Raw genomic sequence first — 14,862 nt, forward strand, 5'->3', positions numbered from 1 at the left:
CCCTTGCATCAAACTTTAGATCCTGTTTCTTCTGGTCCTGCCCCAGCACTGACCCAAGCTCCCTTCCGGGCTACCTTTTTCTATCTTTAATTGTGTGAGAATCTCTGGCATGCTGGTGTGGATGCTTCATGCTGAAATTTCCCATATATATCTTTAATATCAGTTACATTCCTTGCTTCTTAGGCTTACGGGTCTTCTCTTTTGTCTATTTTCTCTCTCTCTCTCTCTCTTTTAATGTTTATTTATTTTTGAGAGGGAGAGACAGACAGACAGACAGAATCCGAAACAGGCTCCAGGCTCTGAGTTGTCAGCACAGAGCCTGATGTGTCGCTTGACCTCACGTACCGTGAGATCATGACCTGAGCCAAATTCAGACACCCAGTGGAGTGAGCCACCCAGGCACCCCCGTTTTGTCTATTTTCAAGTGAACTTTTAATTTTGGATTAATTTTAGATTTACAGGAAAGATGTAGTTTGTGTACGGTGTGCCCATGTCAGCAACTAAGGAACTAGTAACCAAACCCCAGACTTCCATTTTTCCCATTAACACCCGCTTTTTGTTTCTGGACCTTGTTACCTTTTGGGAGTGATTCTCTAAGTTGATGAGGTTTCTTGAATATGTTCCTTGTCCGACACCCAAGAATTTTGGGGAGGGGGAGGGGCTTTGAAAAAAAGAATGTTGAGGTGGAGTTCCTAGAGATTCTATGCATCACTCTGATGTGGATGAGAGAACCGTCCTGGCTCCAGCCCCAGCAGACTCTGCTGCTGAGCCATGCGGACATGGCGGGGAACCACAAGCTTGGACGAGAAGGTGACTTGGGAGTTCAGATGGGGATCTTTAGATGCTGATGGATTTCTAGAACCAGTAGTACCAATGTTTCTAAACTGTCCTTCTGAAATACATTGGGGATTGCTAATTAAGAAATCATTATGCAGAAAGATACCCGTGTTCTCATTTACCGTGATAACCTCTGCTTCAGTGATAATGTTTAAAATGGGTTCCGGGGGCGCCTGGGTGGCGCAGTTGGTTAAGCGTCCCACTTCAGCCAGGTCACCATCTCGCGGTCCGTGAGTTCGAGCCCCGCGTCGGGCTCTGGGCTGATGGCTCAGAGCCTGGAGCCTGTTTCCGATTCTGTGTCTCCCTCTCTCTCTGCCCCTCCCCCGTTCATGCTCTGTCTCTCTCTGTCCCAAAAATAAATAAACGTTGAAAAAATAAATAAATAAAATAAAATGGGTTCAGGGTCTGGAGAGGAGATGAGGGGAGGCGGACTAAGCAGAAACCAGATGGCTTTTGCCTTGGAATTCCAGGCGAACCAGTGGGCCCGGAGTTGAGAGCGTGTGCTCTGCGTTGGCACTCCATATATTCTGGCCTCTTAACTGCGCTGTGGTTTTGCCCACTGAGTTGTAATCACTAGTTGAAAAGTTTGAGGGGGAATCTGGGGCCTGAGCGGAGACTGAGTCGGAGGTGTGGCTCTATCTTTGCGGCTGACGCACCACCTGGTGGCAGTATACACCTCTTAGTTGGAAGGCTCTGAGGTTTTACTGTGGTGGTTCTCTGCCCCACCCCCCCTTTTGGGGAGAGGCTTGAGTAATTTTTGTGAGGTGACAGAAAATGTCAAAAACACAAATTGAAATTCTGCTTTGTCTGTTACTTCATCCAGGAGTGAGATTGAGATGCTGAGTTAGCACCACATCATTTCCATAGCAGTCGGCCAGTGTTCTGTGTTATGACCTCACAAGTGGAAGTCTGTGGGAAGGGATGCAGAGTACAAGCATGGCCGCCTCAGTAACAGGAGGAGATATATAGGCTTCGTAACCAGCCAAGCTAGCCTTTTGTGTGTTTCTAGTCTTTAGAAAAGGCATTTTGTGCCCCTTGTTACACATGTTAAAATATATGTATATGTATATGTATAAATTGTGCCTTGGGTGCTTACCACAGGGTTTGTCATCGCAAGGTTAACCAGTCACAAGTAATGGAAATGATCTTCGATTGTATTTGAGTCTCATAAATACATTTTCAAATGATAACTCCTCCTCCACACCCCACCCCACCCCTACAGATATTTGGCACATTAGGGAACTTTTGTCTTTCTATTTGAGGCATTGCATATTGTCACCGGTGCTTGCCACATGTCCCCAATGTTATTTGAGACCATGTCTGTCAAAATATTAGTGCTGTAGTTCATGTTTGGCCAAATGAGAGTTGACACATAAGGGAAAATTCCAATTAGATGGTATCTAAAATTCAGGAACAGGATCACTTTATATGTGGTGATCAATAGATACACACCCCAATCTTAAACTTCTTTGATGATAATGAAAGCAGACTCAGTATTTAAGATAATTCTGGAAGCCTAGTATAGAGTTTTTGTGGGCTTGCTTTCATCGTTGAATTCAGGTCCAGGGATTTACTGTATCTTAATTAAATTTTTAATCCTCTTGCTGAACCAGCTCATTTATGAGGAGCTTTTTTTAACTGGATATATTCAGTCCCTTAGGAGCTAGACTTGAGTTGTCAACTTTTTTACCAAGGCCCCATGGCACTTGGTTGGGAGCTTCACGGGGCCTGTCGTTGGTCAAGTTTCTCCTATCCGTGGTGGACCAGCCAGGGACTTTTTGTCATTTCACAGCCACTGGCTTAGACTAGCATCTCCATGCTTTTGGAGGGTGGAAAAGAGCAAGTGGGTGAGCCCAGCACAAATGTGTAAGTTGGTGTGTGAAAAGGTGAGGTGTACTGCTCAGGAGAACCCGGTTCAAAAGTAGAACTCTATTTACTTTGCCTTTAGGGGCCTGTGGCAGAGAAATCCCATCTTACTAACACAAGGATGGGATCCCTTGTTTATAAATTACTAGCCTTTCATCAGTTGTCACATTGTAGTTAATCCTGCTTCTGCAAAACCGTGACCCGATTTATTTATCTTCCCACACTGTACATATAGTAAAGTGCTGTGGAGGTAAGCCATAGATCTTTTGACTTGATCTTGATTTTTATTATTGCCATAACTCTGGTGAGAAATACTCTATTTCAAGTCACCAAAACCCTTAAAGATACCTTGTTTCAGCTATAATCTGAATTCGCTTAGATGTCAGAATCTTTGGCTTTATTGGGGCGCCTGGGTGGCTCAGTCGGTTGAGTGTCCGACTTCGGCTCAGGTCATGATCTCCCAGTTTTTGAGTTCGAGCCCTGCGTCGGTGGTCTCTGTGCTGACATCTCAGAGCCTGGAGCCTGCTTCAGATTCTGTGTCTCCCTCTCTCTCTCTCTGACCCTCCCCCGTTCATGCTCTGTCTCTCTCTGTCTCAAAAATAAATAAAAAATTTTTTTAAGAAGTAAAAGAAAAAGAATCTTTGGGATTATGAATCACTTGTCGAATTCTGTGACCTACAGTAGTGCAGACTGCTTATATTTACCCATCACCCTAGTTTTTAAGTGTGATGCTCTGTTTTGTATACAGAGATGATTTGTTTGTGCTTTTGTGCATTAAAAATCATATTTTAGGGACGCCTGGGTGGCTCAGTTGGTGAAGAGTCCGACTTTGGCTCAGGTCATGATCTCACAGTTCATGAGTTCGAGCCCCGCATCGGGGTCTGTGCTGACAGTTCGGAGCCTGGGGCCTGCTTGGGATTCTGTGTCTGTCTCTCTGTCTGCCCCTCCCCGTTTGTGCTTTGTCTGTGTCTCTCTCTCTCAAAAATAAATATTAAAAAATAAACAAACATTAAAAACCTAAGGCACCTGTAGTGGGACAGATTTTGAAACAAGGAACTAAATTAAAATAGAGGCATACGTGGAGCAAGTTACTGTAAGACAGTGCGTTGGTGTGATGTGTGTGTGTGTGTGTGTGTGTGTGTGTGTGTGTGTGTGTGTACATCCCACTGCTGCTCCTCCTGCAGGACCTCTAGTTGTGTGTTTGTGTGTCCTTCCAGTGTTTGTCGTGGAAGGGGAAATGAGAATTTATCCATTCTTATTCCAACAGACTGTCTCTTTTATAACCGAGGTTGTGTGTGATAACATTTATTGCTTGGTATCTTTAAATTTTTTTTTTTAACTTAACATAGCTTAGAGAGCTTTACATTTAGGTACATTGAGAACCTTTAAGAGAAAACTGCTGTATAATATTCTGTCGGTAGAATGTGCCAGAATTTATTTCATAGGCCTTCCTTCATAGGTGTTTTTCCTCATAAAATATTTTTAATCATGGTTAGATGTTAATTTAGGAGGATAAATGTGGGATGAAAGACGTTTCAAAGTACCTGATTTTTCATGTTGATTTTTTAAGCACATATGTTTTAAGAGTTTTTAGACTTTGAGGTAATTATAAGCAAGAGCAAACAAGAATTTGTCCTTCTCCCCCACCCATCCCAGGTTTTTGTCAGGGTGTGGTGGTCGAGACCAGTTTAAAAATGTATATGTGTTTGTTTTTAAAAATACCTTTAGCACAATTGTTAATTGAAGTGTATATATATTGATAGTTAAAGAATATCAGGATTGAAGTGATACAGATTTGGGTGGTAATATCAGTCTCTTGGCCTCCAAGGATTTTGAAGGTGTGCTTTGAGATGTGTAAGGGGAAAAGCATGGTTTATATCCAGAGATTCTTTGACGGATGTGATCGGATAGTTGGGGGTTTGGGAGAGTGTCTAGAGGGGAATGGCGAGGGTGCTGTCCGTGGTGCTGAATCAGACTGACCGCTGATGGGGGAGACCTGTCGCAAGACTAGGGCACACTTAAGTAGCGCTTTTCAAAACCACATCTCCTGTTTGTAGCTGAGACTGCTAATTTAGATCAGAACGTGTACAGGCAACATATGGGGGCCCGCATTAGTTGCAGTGACATGACATGTGGAGGATGGAGAGGGTTTACACATGGTGTATGACCCTTTTGGCCAGTGGAGGCTATTTAAATCCCAAATCTTGACATAGTGTTTTGTTTTTTTGTTTTTTTGTTTTTTTTTTTCTTTTAAGACAAGGACCTATGTCAAAGTAAGAAGATTGTGCATAAATAGGATGAGAATGTTACATTTGGCATTTACACCCTATATTTGCCACTCCTTGCTTCGAAGTTTTGCATCCGTGCCTTTGATTATGTGTAAATGTTTGTCAAGCCAGATTTCAGCAAGCATTTAGAATGACAAAACCTTTTTATGTGTTTCTCAATCCCTTCCAGACTCTTAATAAATGCCAGTCCTTCTAGGGACCCCCTTTCACACACCCTCTACCCCCTCCCCCAACTTCCAGTCCCTCCAGTTCTGGTTTTTGTGTGGATTTATAGTTTTTAATTATTACAGTAACTGCCCTGTGATACTTTGAGAGACACAATTTGATGTTTTAAAGCGTTGACATGTGGTAGAACATTCTAATGCACACTGCTGTGTATATATTTAGTAAGCTCAACAGTATTTTCTCTGGGGTTGAGTTTTAATGAGTATGAAGGCTATCTCAACATAGTGCAAATGGAACAAATGTGGTAGAGTGATTGCATCCCATTTAGCATTTTGAAAACAACCAAAATTCATATTTATTTAGTAAACATACTAGTAAATACCTTTTGGGTTAGAGTATGTTTATTATGGCACACTTGGAACATACTAGTGACTGACAATCATCAAAAGTACAAAAAATGTGTTTTTATTTAATCCAAGATTGGAGGGTAAAAACCATGGAATTTCTTTGTTTTCTTTAAAGCTGGAGATACAGATGATCCACCAAGAATTACTCAAAACCCTGTTATCAACGGGAATGTAGCCATGAGTGATGGGCACAACAACACAGAGGAAGATATGGAGGATGGTGAGTACATGTGGTTTGTTTACTTGCAATGGGCAGAAACACAACTGGATGTGCTATAGAGTTCTTCCTTGAGTACTTGTGAGTTTCTTAGGAGTAGCTAGTTTTCAGGAGGTTTGTATCTGAGGAAAATTGAGGAACCTGTTTTGGTTTTGAATTTTAAGACTACCTACAAATTTCAGGGTAAGTTGGTTCTCCTCAGCCCAGGAGAGAAGGTTTCAGTACAGAAGTCTGTGATAGATGGGTATTTACTCAGGCTTGCCATTTCCCCACCACTGTTAGCGCTCAGAACAAGTGTATCTTAGTGTACCTTACTCTCCTTTCCTTTTTGTTTGCAGCAAGATACTTCTAGACATTGGAACTTGGCTTTCCATTGCATTCTTACTGTAGTGTGTATATCAGTTGTCTGTAGCCGAAAATCCCTCCCTACTCCCAATAGGTGTGAAAATCAGAATCGAGCTTTGGGCTTCATTCTCCCACACTAACTTTTGGTCTATATTCTCTATGCAAAAAGCGTTTGCATATGTGTATGCATGGACATTTTGTGCCCAGGAAATCCATTTCTTTCGAGGCTATTTCTTCTTTATAATTTGTCAGATATGTGACCTATACTTTTATTTGCAAGGTCAAAATCATGAGACGGTAGCAGCCAGTAATCACTTTATGCAGTCCCTGGAATCTTGCAGTGTAATATGAAACCATGTTCTGTCAAAAGCATGTCCATCAATCCTCATGAGGGTTGTGTCCTTCCCAGGGGAGTAACGGGGCAGTTGAAAGAAACCGTCAGTCACGGGCTGCACCACCAGAAGGACTGCTGTTCAGACCTCCTGCCAAAAGTTCAGCCTCCATGAGAAACTGCAGCCGTAGTTGAGAGTTCTCTCACAGTGCGGTTTACCCCCTGGCAGCTGGCTGAGGCAATATCTGAGGAAGGTAAAGAGGCGTGGTCTGAACCCCGCTGCTTTGTTACCTGTGGAGTGCGCTTTCCACCGTAGATCAAGGGCAACGGTGTGGGTGTGGTCTCTTTGGTTGCTGGGCTCTTGGTTTAATTTCAGACACCTGAGATGCCAAAAGTGCTTTGGTGAGCGCAGTTGGGAAGGTGTGACCAGGCCAGATGTGCCAGGTGTGAGTTAGAGGTGGGTTCCAGTCACTTGCAGAGCGGTTACTGGCCCACCTCAGGCAGCAAGCTCCCTGTCTAGTTCCACAGAGCAATTCCAAATGAATATTTCTGCCAGTGCTTTTGGGGAGGGCTTGGGAGGAGGTGCAGATGTAGATGAAGGGCAGGTTCTCAACCTTGGTGGCGCTGTTGCCTTTTTGGGCCGATCATTCTTTGTTGCGGGGCAGTCCTCTGTGTGATAGGATGCCAATGCCATCCCACCCATAATCCTCGCTCCCTGTAGCCCCGACAACCAGAAATGGCTCTGCATTGCTAGATGTCTCCGGAAGTCCAGGTTGCCGGATTGCCTCGGTCTCCACAACGTACATAAAACCCCTTTCCTTTTGAGGCAAATTTTACTACTAAATTAGTGGTAGTAAATAATGGTGCCAAACCATAGAACCTAAAAGTAGAAATATTCCTGTGGTGAGTTACCACTTGGGAACATTACAGGAGAAAGCAGAGTGTGGTCTTCAGTTGCACGGCCTTCCCAGTTGGGGATTTGAGGTGTGTTTTGAAAGGTCCAGGCTAAGAGAGTGAAAAGATTGTATCTCTTTAATGGTAAAGAGCGGGAGGGAGATGGTTCTGGTTCTAGGAGTAGAATTAGTTTAGGGCAGCATTTTCCCAGTCGTGATAAGTGCTTTGAAACCCTCTTCTGCAGGACGTTAGCATGTGGTGAGAGGGGCTGAGTCCAGGAACTTTCAGGGGCGCTGGGCCAAGCAAGGGTCTGCATTGCAGAGGACCTCTGGACCGTCAGCACCCTAACATCTTTCTCCAGAAGATTTGCTAATGATTCCCCAAGACTGAACTTTAGAACCCCCTTTCTGGAATCTCCTTCTAACATCGTAAAGTGGGGCACACAATCTGGGAAACGCTGGATTAGAGTGATCTACTGGGCAGAGGGGGAGGTTTCCTACATAAAAGTTGAGTGGCTGACAGCACAGATGGACAGGTGTTTGCTTGAGACAAAGAGCATGTAAAAATCCTGTTAGGGGCACCTGGCTGGCTTAGCAAAATGTTCGACACTTGATCTCGGGGTTGTGAGTTCGAGCCCCACGTTGGCTGTAGAGACTACTTCAAAAATAAAATCTTTTTTTTTCTCTCTCCCCCCCCCCCGCCCCGCCCAAATAGGATGGTAAAAAAAAAAAATCATGTTACTGTGGAACTTGGACAAGAATTAGAATAATTTTCTGGTTACACCTACCTATTCTACTTTGATTTTAGTTTCTTGCTTAGTTTTTTCCATAGATGACAGCAAGAAGTTTTAGAGCAAATATAGCCTCTGCAAATAGAGATTGTTGGTACCCGTGAAACAAAAGTAATTTCTGGGTATTAACTGGGACTTGGCAAAAAATGAAAAATTGAGGTTTGATAAGTTTACCGCAAGGGTGCCATTTGGAGACTCTGTAGGCCAGCCTTCTGATTTAAACAAAACAGAACAAAGTCCTGTATCTTCCTTTACCTTTTTCATGCAGTTGTACCCCAGGCCTCTGTCCTGTGAAGATAAGGTTGGGGTACGAATGGGCGTGGTGGCCGCTTCGATGACAGCCAGTGCTGCTGTGGGAGGCACGAGTGGAGGTGATGGCTCCCCAGGTTTTCGGGCTGAGGAGGTGTGATGACAGCAGGGAGTGGGAGCTTTGTCGTCCTGTCCTTGACAGTAAACGCAGATGCACAGTAATGCATTAATGCGCTGACGGCGGCATTGAGGCGGGTTACAAAGTCCCTGGACGAAAACTAATTCCGCAGGATGCAGGGCACCCTCCAGATTCCCAAGTGCACTGCCGTAAACATGTTTTTAATTTTTTTTTTTTTATGTTTATTTCTGAGACAGAGACAGAGCATGAGCGGGAGAGGGGCATAGAAGGAGGGAGACACAGAATCAGAAGCAGGCTCCAGGCTTCTGGCTGTCCTCACAGAGTCCGACACGGGGCTCGAACTCACAGACCGCGAGATCATGACCTGAGCCAAAGTCGGTCACTCAACCGACTGAGCCACCCAGGCGCCCCATGTAAACATGTTTTTAATCGTGAAGTTATAGACACAGGGAAGTTGCGAAAATAGGACTTTTGAGTACTTTTCACCTGTCTTCTCGGGTGAAGACATTTAGGTCTCCTTTAATTCCTCATGGGACTGTCATCAGGCCAGGCCTTTCTGCCAGAGATGGGTTTCAAGTCTGCTCTACTTTTTTGTAGACCCCCCCCCCCCCGCCCTTATCTTTTGGTATATAATGTAGTTTTTCAATTAATTCAATTGGTTATGAAGAGTTGAGAACCACAGGGCAACATTTTTATTCTCATGAAGTCTCCTAGCATATTTCAGAAACAAGTCTGTCCTAAGGATATGCCTTGAATGCGAGGCGGAATCTCACATGGAGTGTATAAATGCACGTGTGAGCTGAGCTCTGTGAGGCAGGATGGCTGCAGGCACTGGCTCCTGGCTGCTGCTTCTGCCTCTGAAGGAAGGGCTTGCCATCTTGCAGTCTCAGTGCCATGCAGAGTTCTGGTTGGTTCTGTTGCGTATTTAAGATCAACTTCGAATTTGGGCTGAAGTTTGGGATGGAGAAAGCATTTATGATACATTTCCATTTTGTCTATATAAAAATCTAATCCTACAATGGGTTGAATTGTTTCTGAAAACAAGTAAGTGAGTTACAAGAGAGGCAGGACTTTGTGAAGTTGAGCTCTTTAGGTCCCATGAGTGTGTGCCCTCTGGTGACTTTTATTTGGTTGATTGCAGTTCTTTGGTCTCCACAAAGAGCCCAGTTTTATTGGGCTCTGCCTTGCGAGGGGTATGTTAAACTTCAGAACATGGCATTTTACAAACCAGAGGCAAGGTCACTGTTCAGGGCGCACAGATCATGGGTACTGAAACCCACTGTGGTCATTTTGTAAAACACCTCAGATAAGATAAAACCACGTAATCTCAGCGAGCCTCAGTTTTCCTCATCTGTGAAGTGGGACTTCTAGAACCCCTGCCCTTGCCTACCTTGCAGGATTTAAGTGCTGCGCACGTGTGATTTGTGTCTTTGAAATAGTGGCCCACGTGTTTCCTGTGCCATTCCTAGACATTAGAACACATTTCTTGGCTTTTTGGTACTTTGGTCCCTCAGAGGGATTAGGGTCGTATCTGCCACCTCAAGAAGCTGGAGTAAATACTGCATCTCTCAGACGGACACCCCCCCTGTTCAGCCGCTCTTCCTCTCAGAGAGCCTCTGCGGTCTGCTGAGCAGGGTTGTGTGTAGCAGAACAATTGCGGATGAAGAGTGTGAAAAGAAGGTGTGAGTGCTAACTGTCGCATTTCCTCTTGGTTCTTATTTCTTTGGTAAAGAATACTACCCTCTCATGAGGATTGATGGACATGTTTTCTTAGGAACAAATTCAGACAGTCACAAACGCAAGCAGTCTCTGTACCCTGAGAAGTCTCTGTCCTGAGCGTTTGGTTGTCTTCGAAGTTAGGAGACAGAAGGGTGAAGGAAGGCGGCATGTTGTTCTTCCGAACATGCCCTTCCCCGAGCCCGAGAGTCTCCTCTTGTGCGTCAGGAGCCTGGGGGGCAAGGATGGCAAAATAGCCCCCGCTGCCACACCAGAAAAAGCCTTCCACGCACCTTTGATTCTTGCATACGCCAGTGGTGGCTTTTCACATCGTGGCCCTCGTTCCCCTGCCAGTCTGTGAACTGTACCCCGTCTCCAACCAGATAGGCACCGAAAGTGAGAGAAAGCGTTTAGAAGCTTGTATGGCAACTTGACCTTGCTGTGGCAGCTTTCTGATGTCTCGTAAAAGTGCCGGTCAGTAAGGGTGGCGGGGCAGCCTTGGGAGGCTGCCACTCCCCAAGAGTTTGAGAAGCACCATATAGACAGCAGTTGGGGGCGGGGGGCCGCAGGTGTCCTGTGAGCCTGAGTCACTTGTAAATGAACAGTCACCATGGGCAAAGGGTGGAATTCTAAAGTGTGACTTGTAATTGAAAGTCTGCTAAGAGGCACTCTACCAATATATTGCTTTCTATTGGAGGAAACCTTAGTTCTGTACATGGCCTTCATGTCTTGTTGAGTAAATTGAACAATTTTTACCATTCGTGTTGAGAAGAATACCGGTTTCTTTCTCTATAAATTATTCCCCCTAGGGAGTCCAGGCTGGTATTTCACAGAAACTGTGAACTGATGATGTTAACGTTTGTTTGGGGCTAACTTCTCAGCAGTGTTGTCTCTAGAACAGCGGGAAAGACTGTTCTGCCCCCTCGGGGCCTGGTGAGCCTGCGGGTGCAATGCCCCCTCCCCTTCCTTTCTCCAGACTTGACTTGGCCTGAGTCCGCCCTCCGCTTTTCCTCCGCGCGCCCTGACCTTGAGCAGCTGTCCCACGGCCGCCCCGGGCCTTCTCTGCAGGGCCTGTCCACTCACCAGGGAGGACTTGGCAATTTCGGGGCTCGAGGGTAGAGTAGACGTTCTTACAGGCCCAGCTCTGGAATCTAGGAGGGCAGGCAGGGGTGTGTCGGTAGCCCTCTGGGATTTGGATATCGTTCACACACAAATGGCGTGTCCCCTCCCTCTTCTAGGTGCCATGCTCTCATTTTCCCAAGAGTTAGGCTCTAGCGGTTAGGTCGCAGTTGTGCGGACGGCTCCCCGACGTGGTTGGTTGTCCCGCGCGGGTCCCACGGTTGTCGGCTGTCAGGTGTGGTCTCACGACGCCCGAGCCCTGTGACTGACACGGCCTTTTCTTGCAGACACGAGTTGGCGCTCCGAGGCAACCTTTCAGTTCACTGTCGAGCGCTTCAGCAGACTGAGTGAGTCGGTCCTTAGCCCTCCGTGTTTTGTGCGAAATCTGCCGTGGAAGATTATGGTGATGCCACGCTTTTATCCAGACAGACCACACCAAAAAAGCGTAGGATTCTTTCTCCAGTGCAATGCTGAATCTGATTCCACGTAAGACAGTTTAAATGATGCCATTACGAACCCACAAATAGTTATGCTCCGTGATTGGAGGCTCAGTCTGATCGGCCTCTTTGAGTTTAAAACTTTTGCCTTTCCTTGCTGCCTCTACATAGCCCTCTGATTTTACATTAGATGAACTACATTTCTCTCTTTAAAACTCAATGGTAGGTATTCTCTCCAAGCTAGAAAAGGTGTATGTTTTTCTTGCAAACAAGACACTGAGGTTCAGGTATTAGAATCTGCCCGCCCAGGGAACACGGAATCAGGGTCCATCTGGACTAGCTGACTACTGGATTACCAGGTTTAATTATTCTACCAGTAAGTGCCTGAGGGGAAAACTGTAGCTAAGGAACATTCCTCAGGTCTGGAGGCCTCTCGGCATTGTTGTGTTAACCAGCTCCTGTGTGTTATTCAGAGAGTTTGGATTAAAACATCCTTTGAGGGTTTTACCACGTGGGCCTCCCCAGCTTATTTTAGAGAAACTGTTTTGTTCTTACAATTCTTAAAAAGGACTATGTAGTAAAATGTCTTCAGATTAGGAAAAGTGTTTATGGTCCCTTTATTCAGATGAAAACAAAGATCAGAGGCTTCACGTTTTCTACCTATTGATAGATCCTCAATACCTTGATTCTTCCCTTAATTAAAAACTGTCACCGGTCAGCGTATATCAGAAGCTTAGTTGACATTGTTTGAAAGGGTCCCAGATCACTTTGTTACTGTGTCCTTCTCCTCCCATATCGAGGAATCTGTGAGAAGGCTGCTTCCTTGGCCCACGTCTGTCCAGGCTCCCTGCCACCCCCAGATTGTGGCCCTTTAGACCTCTCAGTGAAGGCTGGTCCCCAGAGGGCCACAGGGGCACTGGCCTTGGCTGCTCTGTCCAAGCTCCAGGGAACACAGTCCGTTACATTTTTCTTTTTTACGTGGATGTTTAAGTAAACTGCCAGGCCAATTCTGTGCTGCAGCCAGGGCCTGTATATAGGTTAAAATTTTCCTTCCTGTGTTCACATTCTGATCTGATTTCCGGTGAGTATTGAGGCTACATTTTAGCCTAACAGACAATTTGGGCCTGACAGTAGTTTGGGAACGCGGTGAGCCGTCCGTCCCTGGAGCAGGCAGCCTGGGCAGACAGGAGTGCCCATACTGGGCCTGCACTGCTGTCACTTCAGAGCTCTCTGGAAACTCTGCTGTGTGTGGCTCTGCTGTGGCTCCGAGCCCCCAGTGGCCCTTTAAAGGGCTGCGTCCGTTCGGTTTTTGTGCACAGATCCAGAGGCTCTGTTGTGACCCGCCCCCAGCCTGACTGCAGCCCGGGCTGTGGCTGTGACTAGGCGCCCCTGCTCAGAGCTCCCGGGGGCTCCTGGAGGGGAGCTCTTGTGTTTTCACCCAACACCCAACCCAGATACCAGAACCACTGTCTGACCAGAAGCTAGTCTCTTACAGACTCTAAAGGCCAGTATCTAAAGTTCAGAAACTGTATTTTATTGATACCAATAAAAAAAAAACTGACCTAAAAAAAAACTTGTAAAAATTAAAGTAAGACCATGGCTCGGGGCACCTGGGTGGCTCAGTCAGTAAACGTCTGACTCTTGATCTCAGCTCAGGTCTTGATCTCAGGGTCATGAGTTCAAGCCCTGCGTTGGGCTCTGTATTGAGCTCTGCGTTGAGCTCAATGCCTACTTAAAAAAACAGAACAAAACAAAAACAACCCATGGGTCAAATCAGTACAGTCCACACTGTGGGGGGGGGGGGTTCCTCGACCCCTTTTAGCTTCTTTCTTCATTAAAGGTAAATGTGTCCCCCCACTCCACCTTCCCAAATAGAAGGACGGGAAAAAATGTGGGAATTTTCACATGCTCTGTTTTGAAACAATGTGTAAACGTCAGTTAAGTGGGTCACCTGAGGCTTAGGTTCTCTTTGACCAGGTCGTGGTCTTGCCATGCACAAGCTGTGCTGAAGATAATAAATTACAGAGACGACGAGAAGTCCTTCAGTCGACGCATCAGCCACTTGTTCTTCCACAAAGAGAATGACTGGGGCTTCTCCAATTTCATGGCCTGGAGCGTAAGTAACCGTGCCATTACACTGACTGACCTGAGCAGCGTTCCTTCTTCATTCTGCAGATCCTTCTGTTCGCAGTGAGAATGTTTGCTCTATCAGGTGAACAGGTGTCTGTGAAAATGTGATCTCTCCAGTTTGCAAGCTGAGGTTTTGAAGCAGCCAGCAGACAGGGCTTGAGTCTCAGCTCTTTGTCGGACGTCCGTAAGGTAGTTCCTAGCTTTCCCAACAGGCCGAATCTCCTTTAAAAGGGGGCGCTTCCCTGAGCTAGGCCTGGTTTCATGTACCCTCATCAGTTCCCCACTAAGTTTGAGAGAGAGAAAGAGTGCGCGAGTGCGCGAGCAAGGGACGGGGAGAAAGAGCGAAGGAGACGCAAAATCCGAAGCAGGCTCCGAGCTCCAAACTGTCAGCACAGAGCCCTCTGTGGGGCTCGAACTCACAAACCTTGAGATCGTGACCTGAGCTGAAGTCGGACGCTTAACCGACTGAGTCAGCCAGGTGTCCCTTGGCTGCTTTCTGCAGAAGTGGAAACCAGGGCAGGTTTTTTAAGGGGGCATCCTGCTGGGCTCTCCAGGCCCTGCTCCTGTGAGCAGGTGCGCGTTCCTTCCAGCCTGTGCCCTGGCGAGGGGCTCCCCGGGACTTCCCAGATGCCTCCAAGAGGAACCATGCTTTTGCTGGTTTTGTTCAGAGGACACTATTTAAAACCAGTCAAAACACTGCAAAACCAGAAGCCCGATTTGGGTGTTTGAAAAAGCAGTCTTTTCCTCTAACATGCAGAGGGTGTGAGGGTAATTGTCTCTTTGGAATGTAGCACGCGTCCCTGTGTTCTTATGCAAGTTGGATATTTTTATTTTTTATAGGAAGTGACTGATCCTGAGAAAGGATTTATAGATGATGACAAAGTTACTTTTGAAGTCTTTGTACAGGCGGATGCTCCCCATGGAGTTGCGTA

General features: G+C 46.0%; 1 protein-coding gene across 2 annotated transcripts in view; it reads left to right on the forward strand.

Annotated features, from left to right (window-relative positions):
• Nucleotides 1-695: 695 nt before the first annotated feature.
• Nucleotides 696-14,862, forward strand: part of USP7 (ubiquitin specific peptidase 7) — a 38,660-nt gene continuing 24,493 nt past the window's right edge. Inside the window, exons 1-6 of one of the 2 annotated variants that reach the window (XM_040459055.1) lie at nt 696-810; nt 5,679-5,783; nt 6,535-6,710; nt 11,651-11,849; nt 13,778-13,916; nt 14,771-14,859. In XM_040459055.1, coding sequence (XP_040314989.1) covers nt 11,764-11,849; nt 13,778-13,916; nt 14,771-14,859 — 314 coding nt within the window. In that variant the 5' untranslated portion in view covers nt 696-810; nt 5,679-5,783; nt 6,535-6,710; nt 11,651-11,763. The remainder of the gene's footprint in view (nt 811-5,678; nt 5,784-6,534; nt 6,711-11,650; nt 11,850-13,777; nt 13,917-14,770; nt 14,860-14,862) is intronic. The other variant, XM_040459054.1, reaches the window with a different exon arrangement.

Source organism: Herpailurus yagouaroundi, unplaced genomic scaffold, assembly GCF_014898765.1.
Source record: "Herpailurus yagouaroundi ecotype Mexico unplaced genomic scaffold, PumYag 222, whole genome shotgun sequence".
Taxonomy (NCBI): Eukaryota; Metazoa; Chordata; class Mammalia; order Carnivora; family Felidae; genus Herpailurus; species Herpailurus yagouaroundi.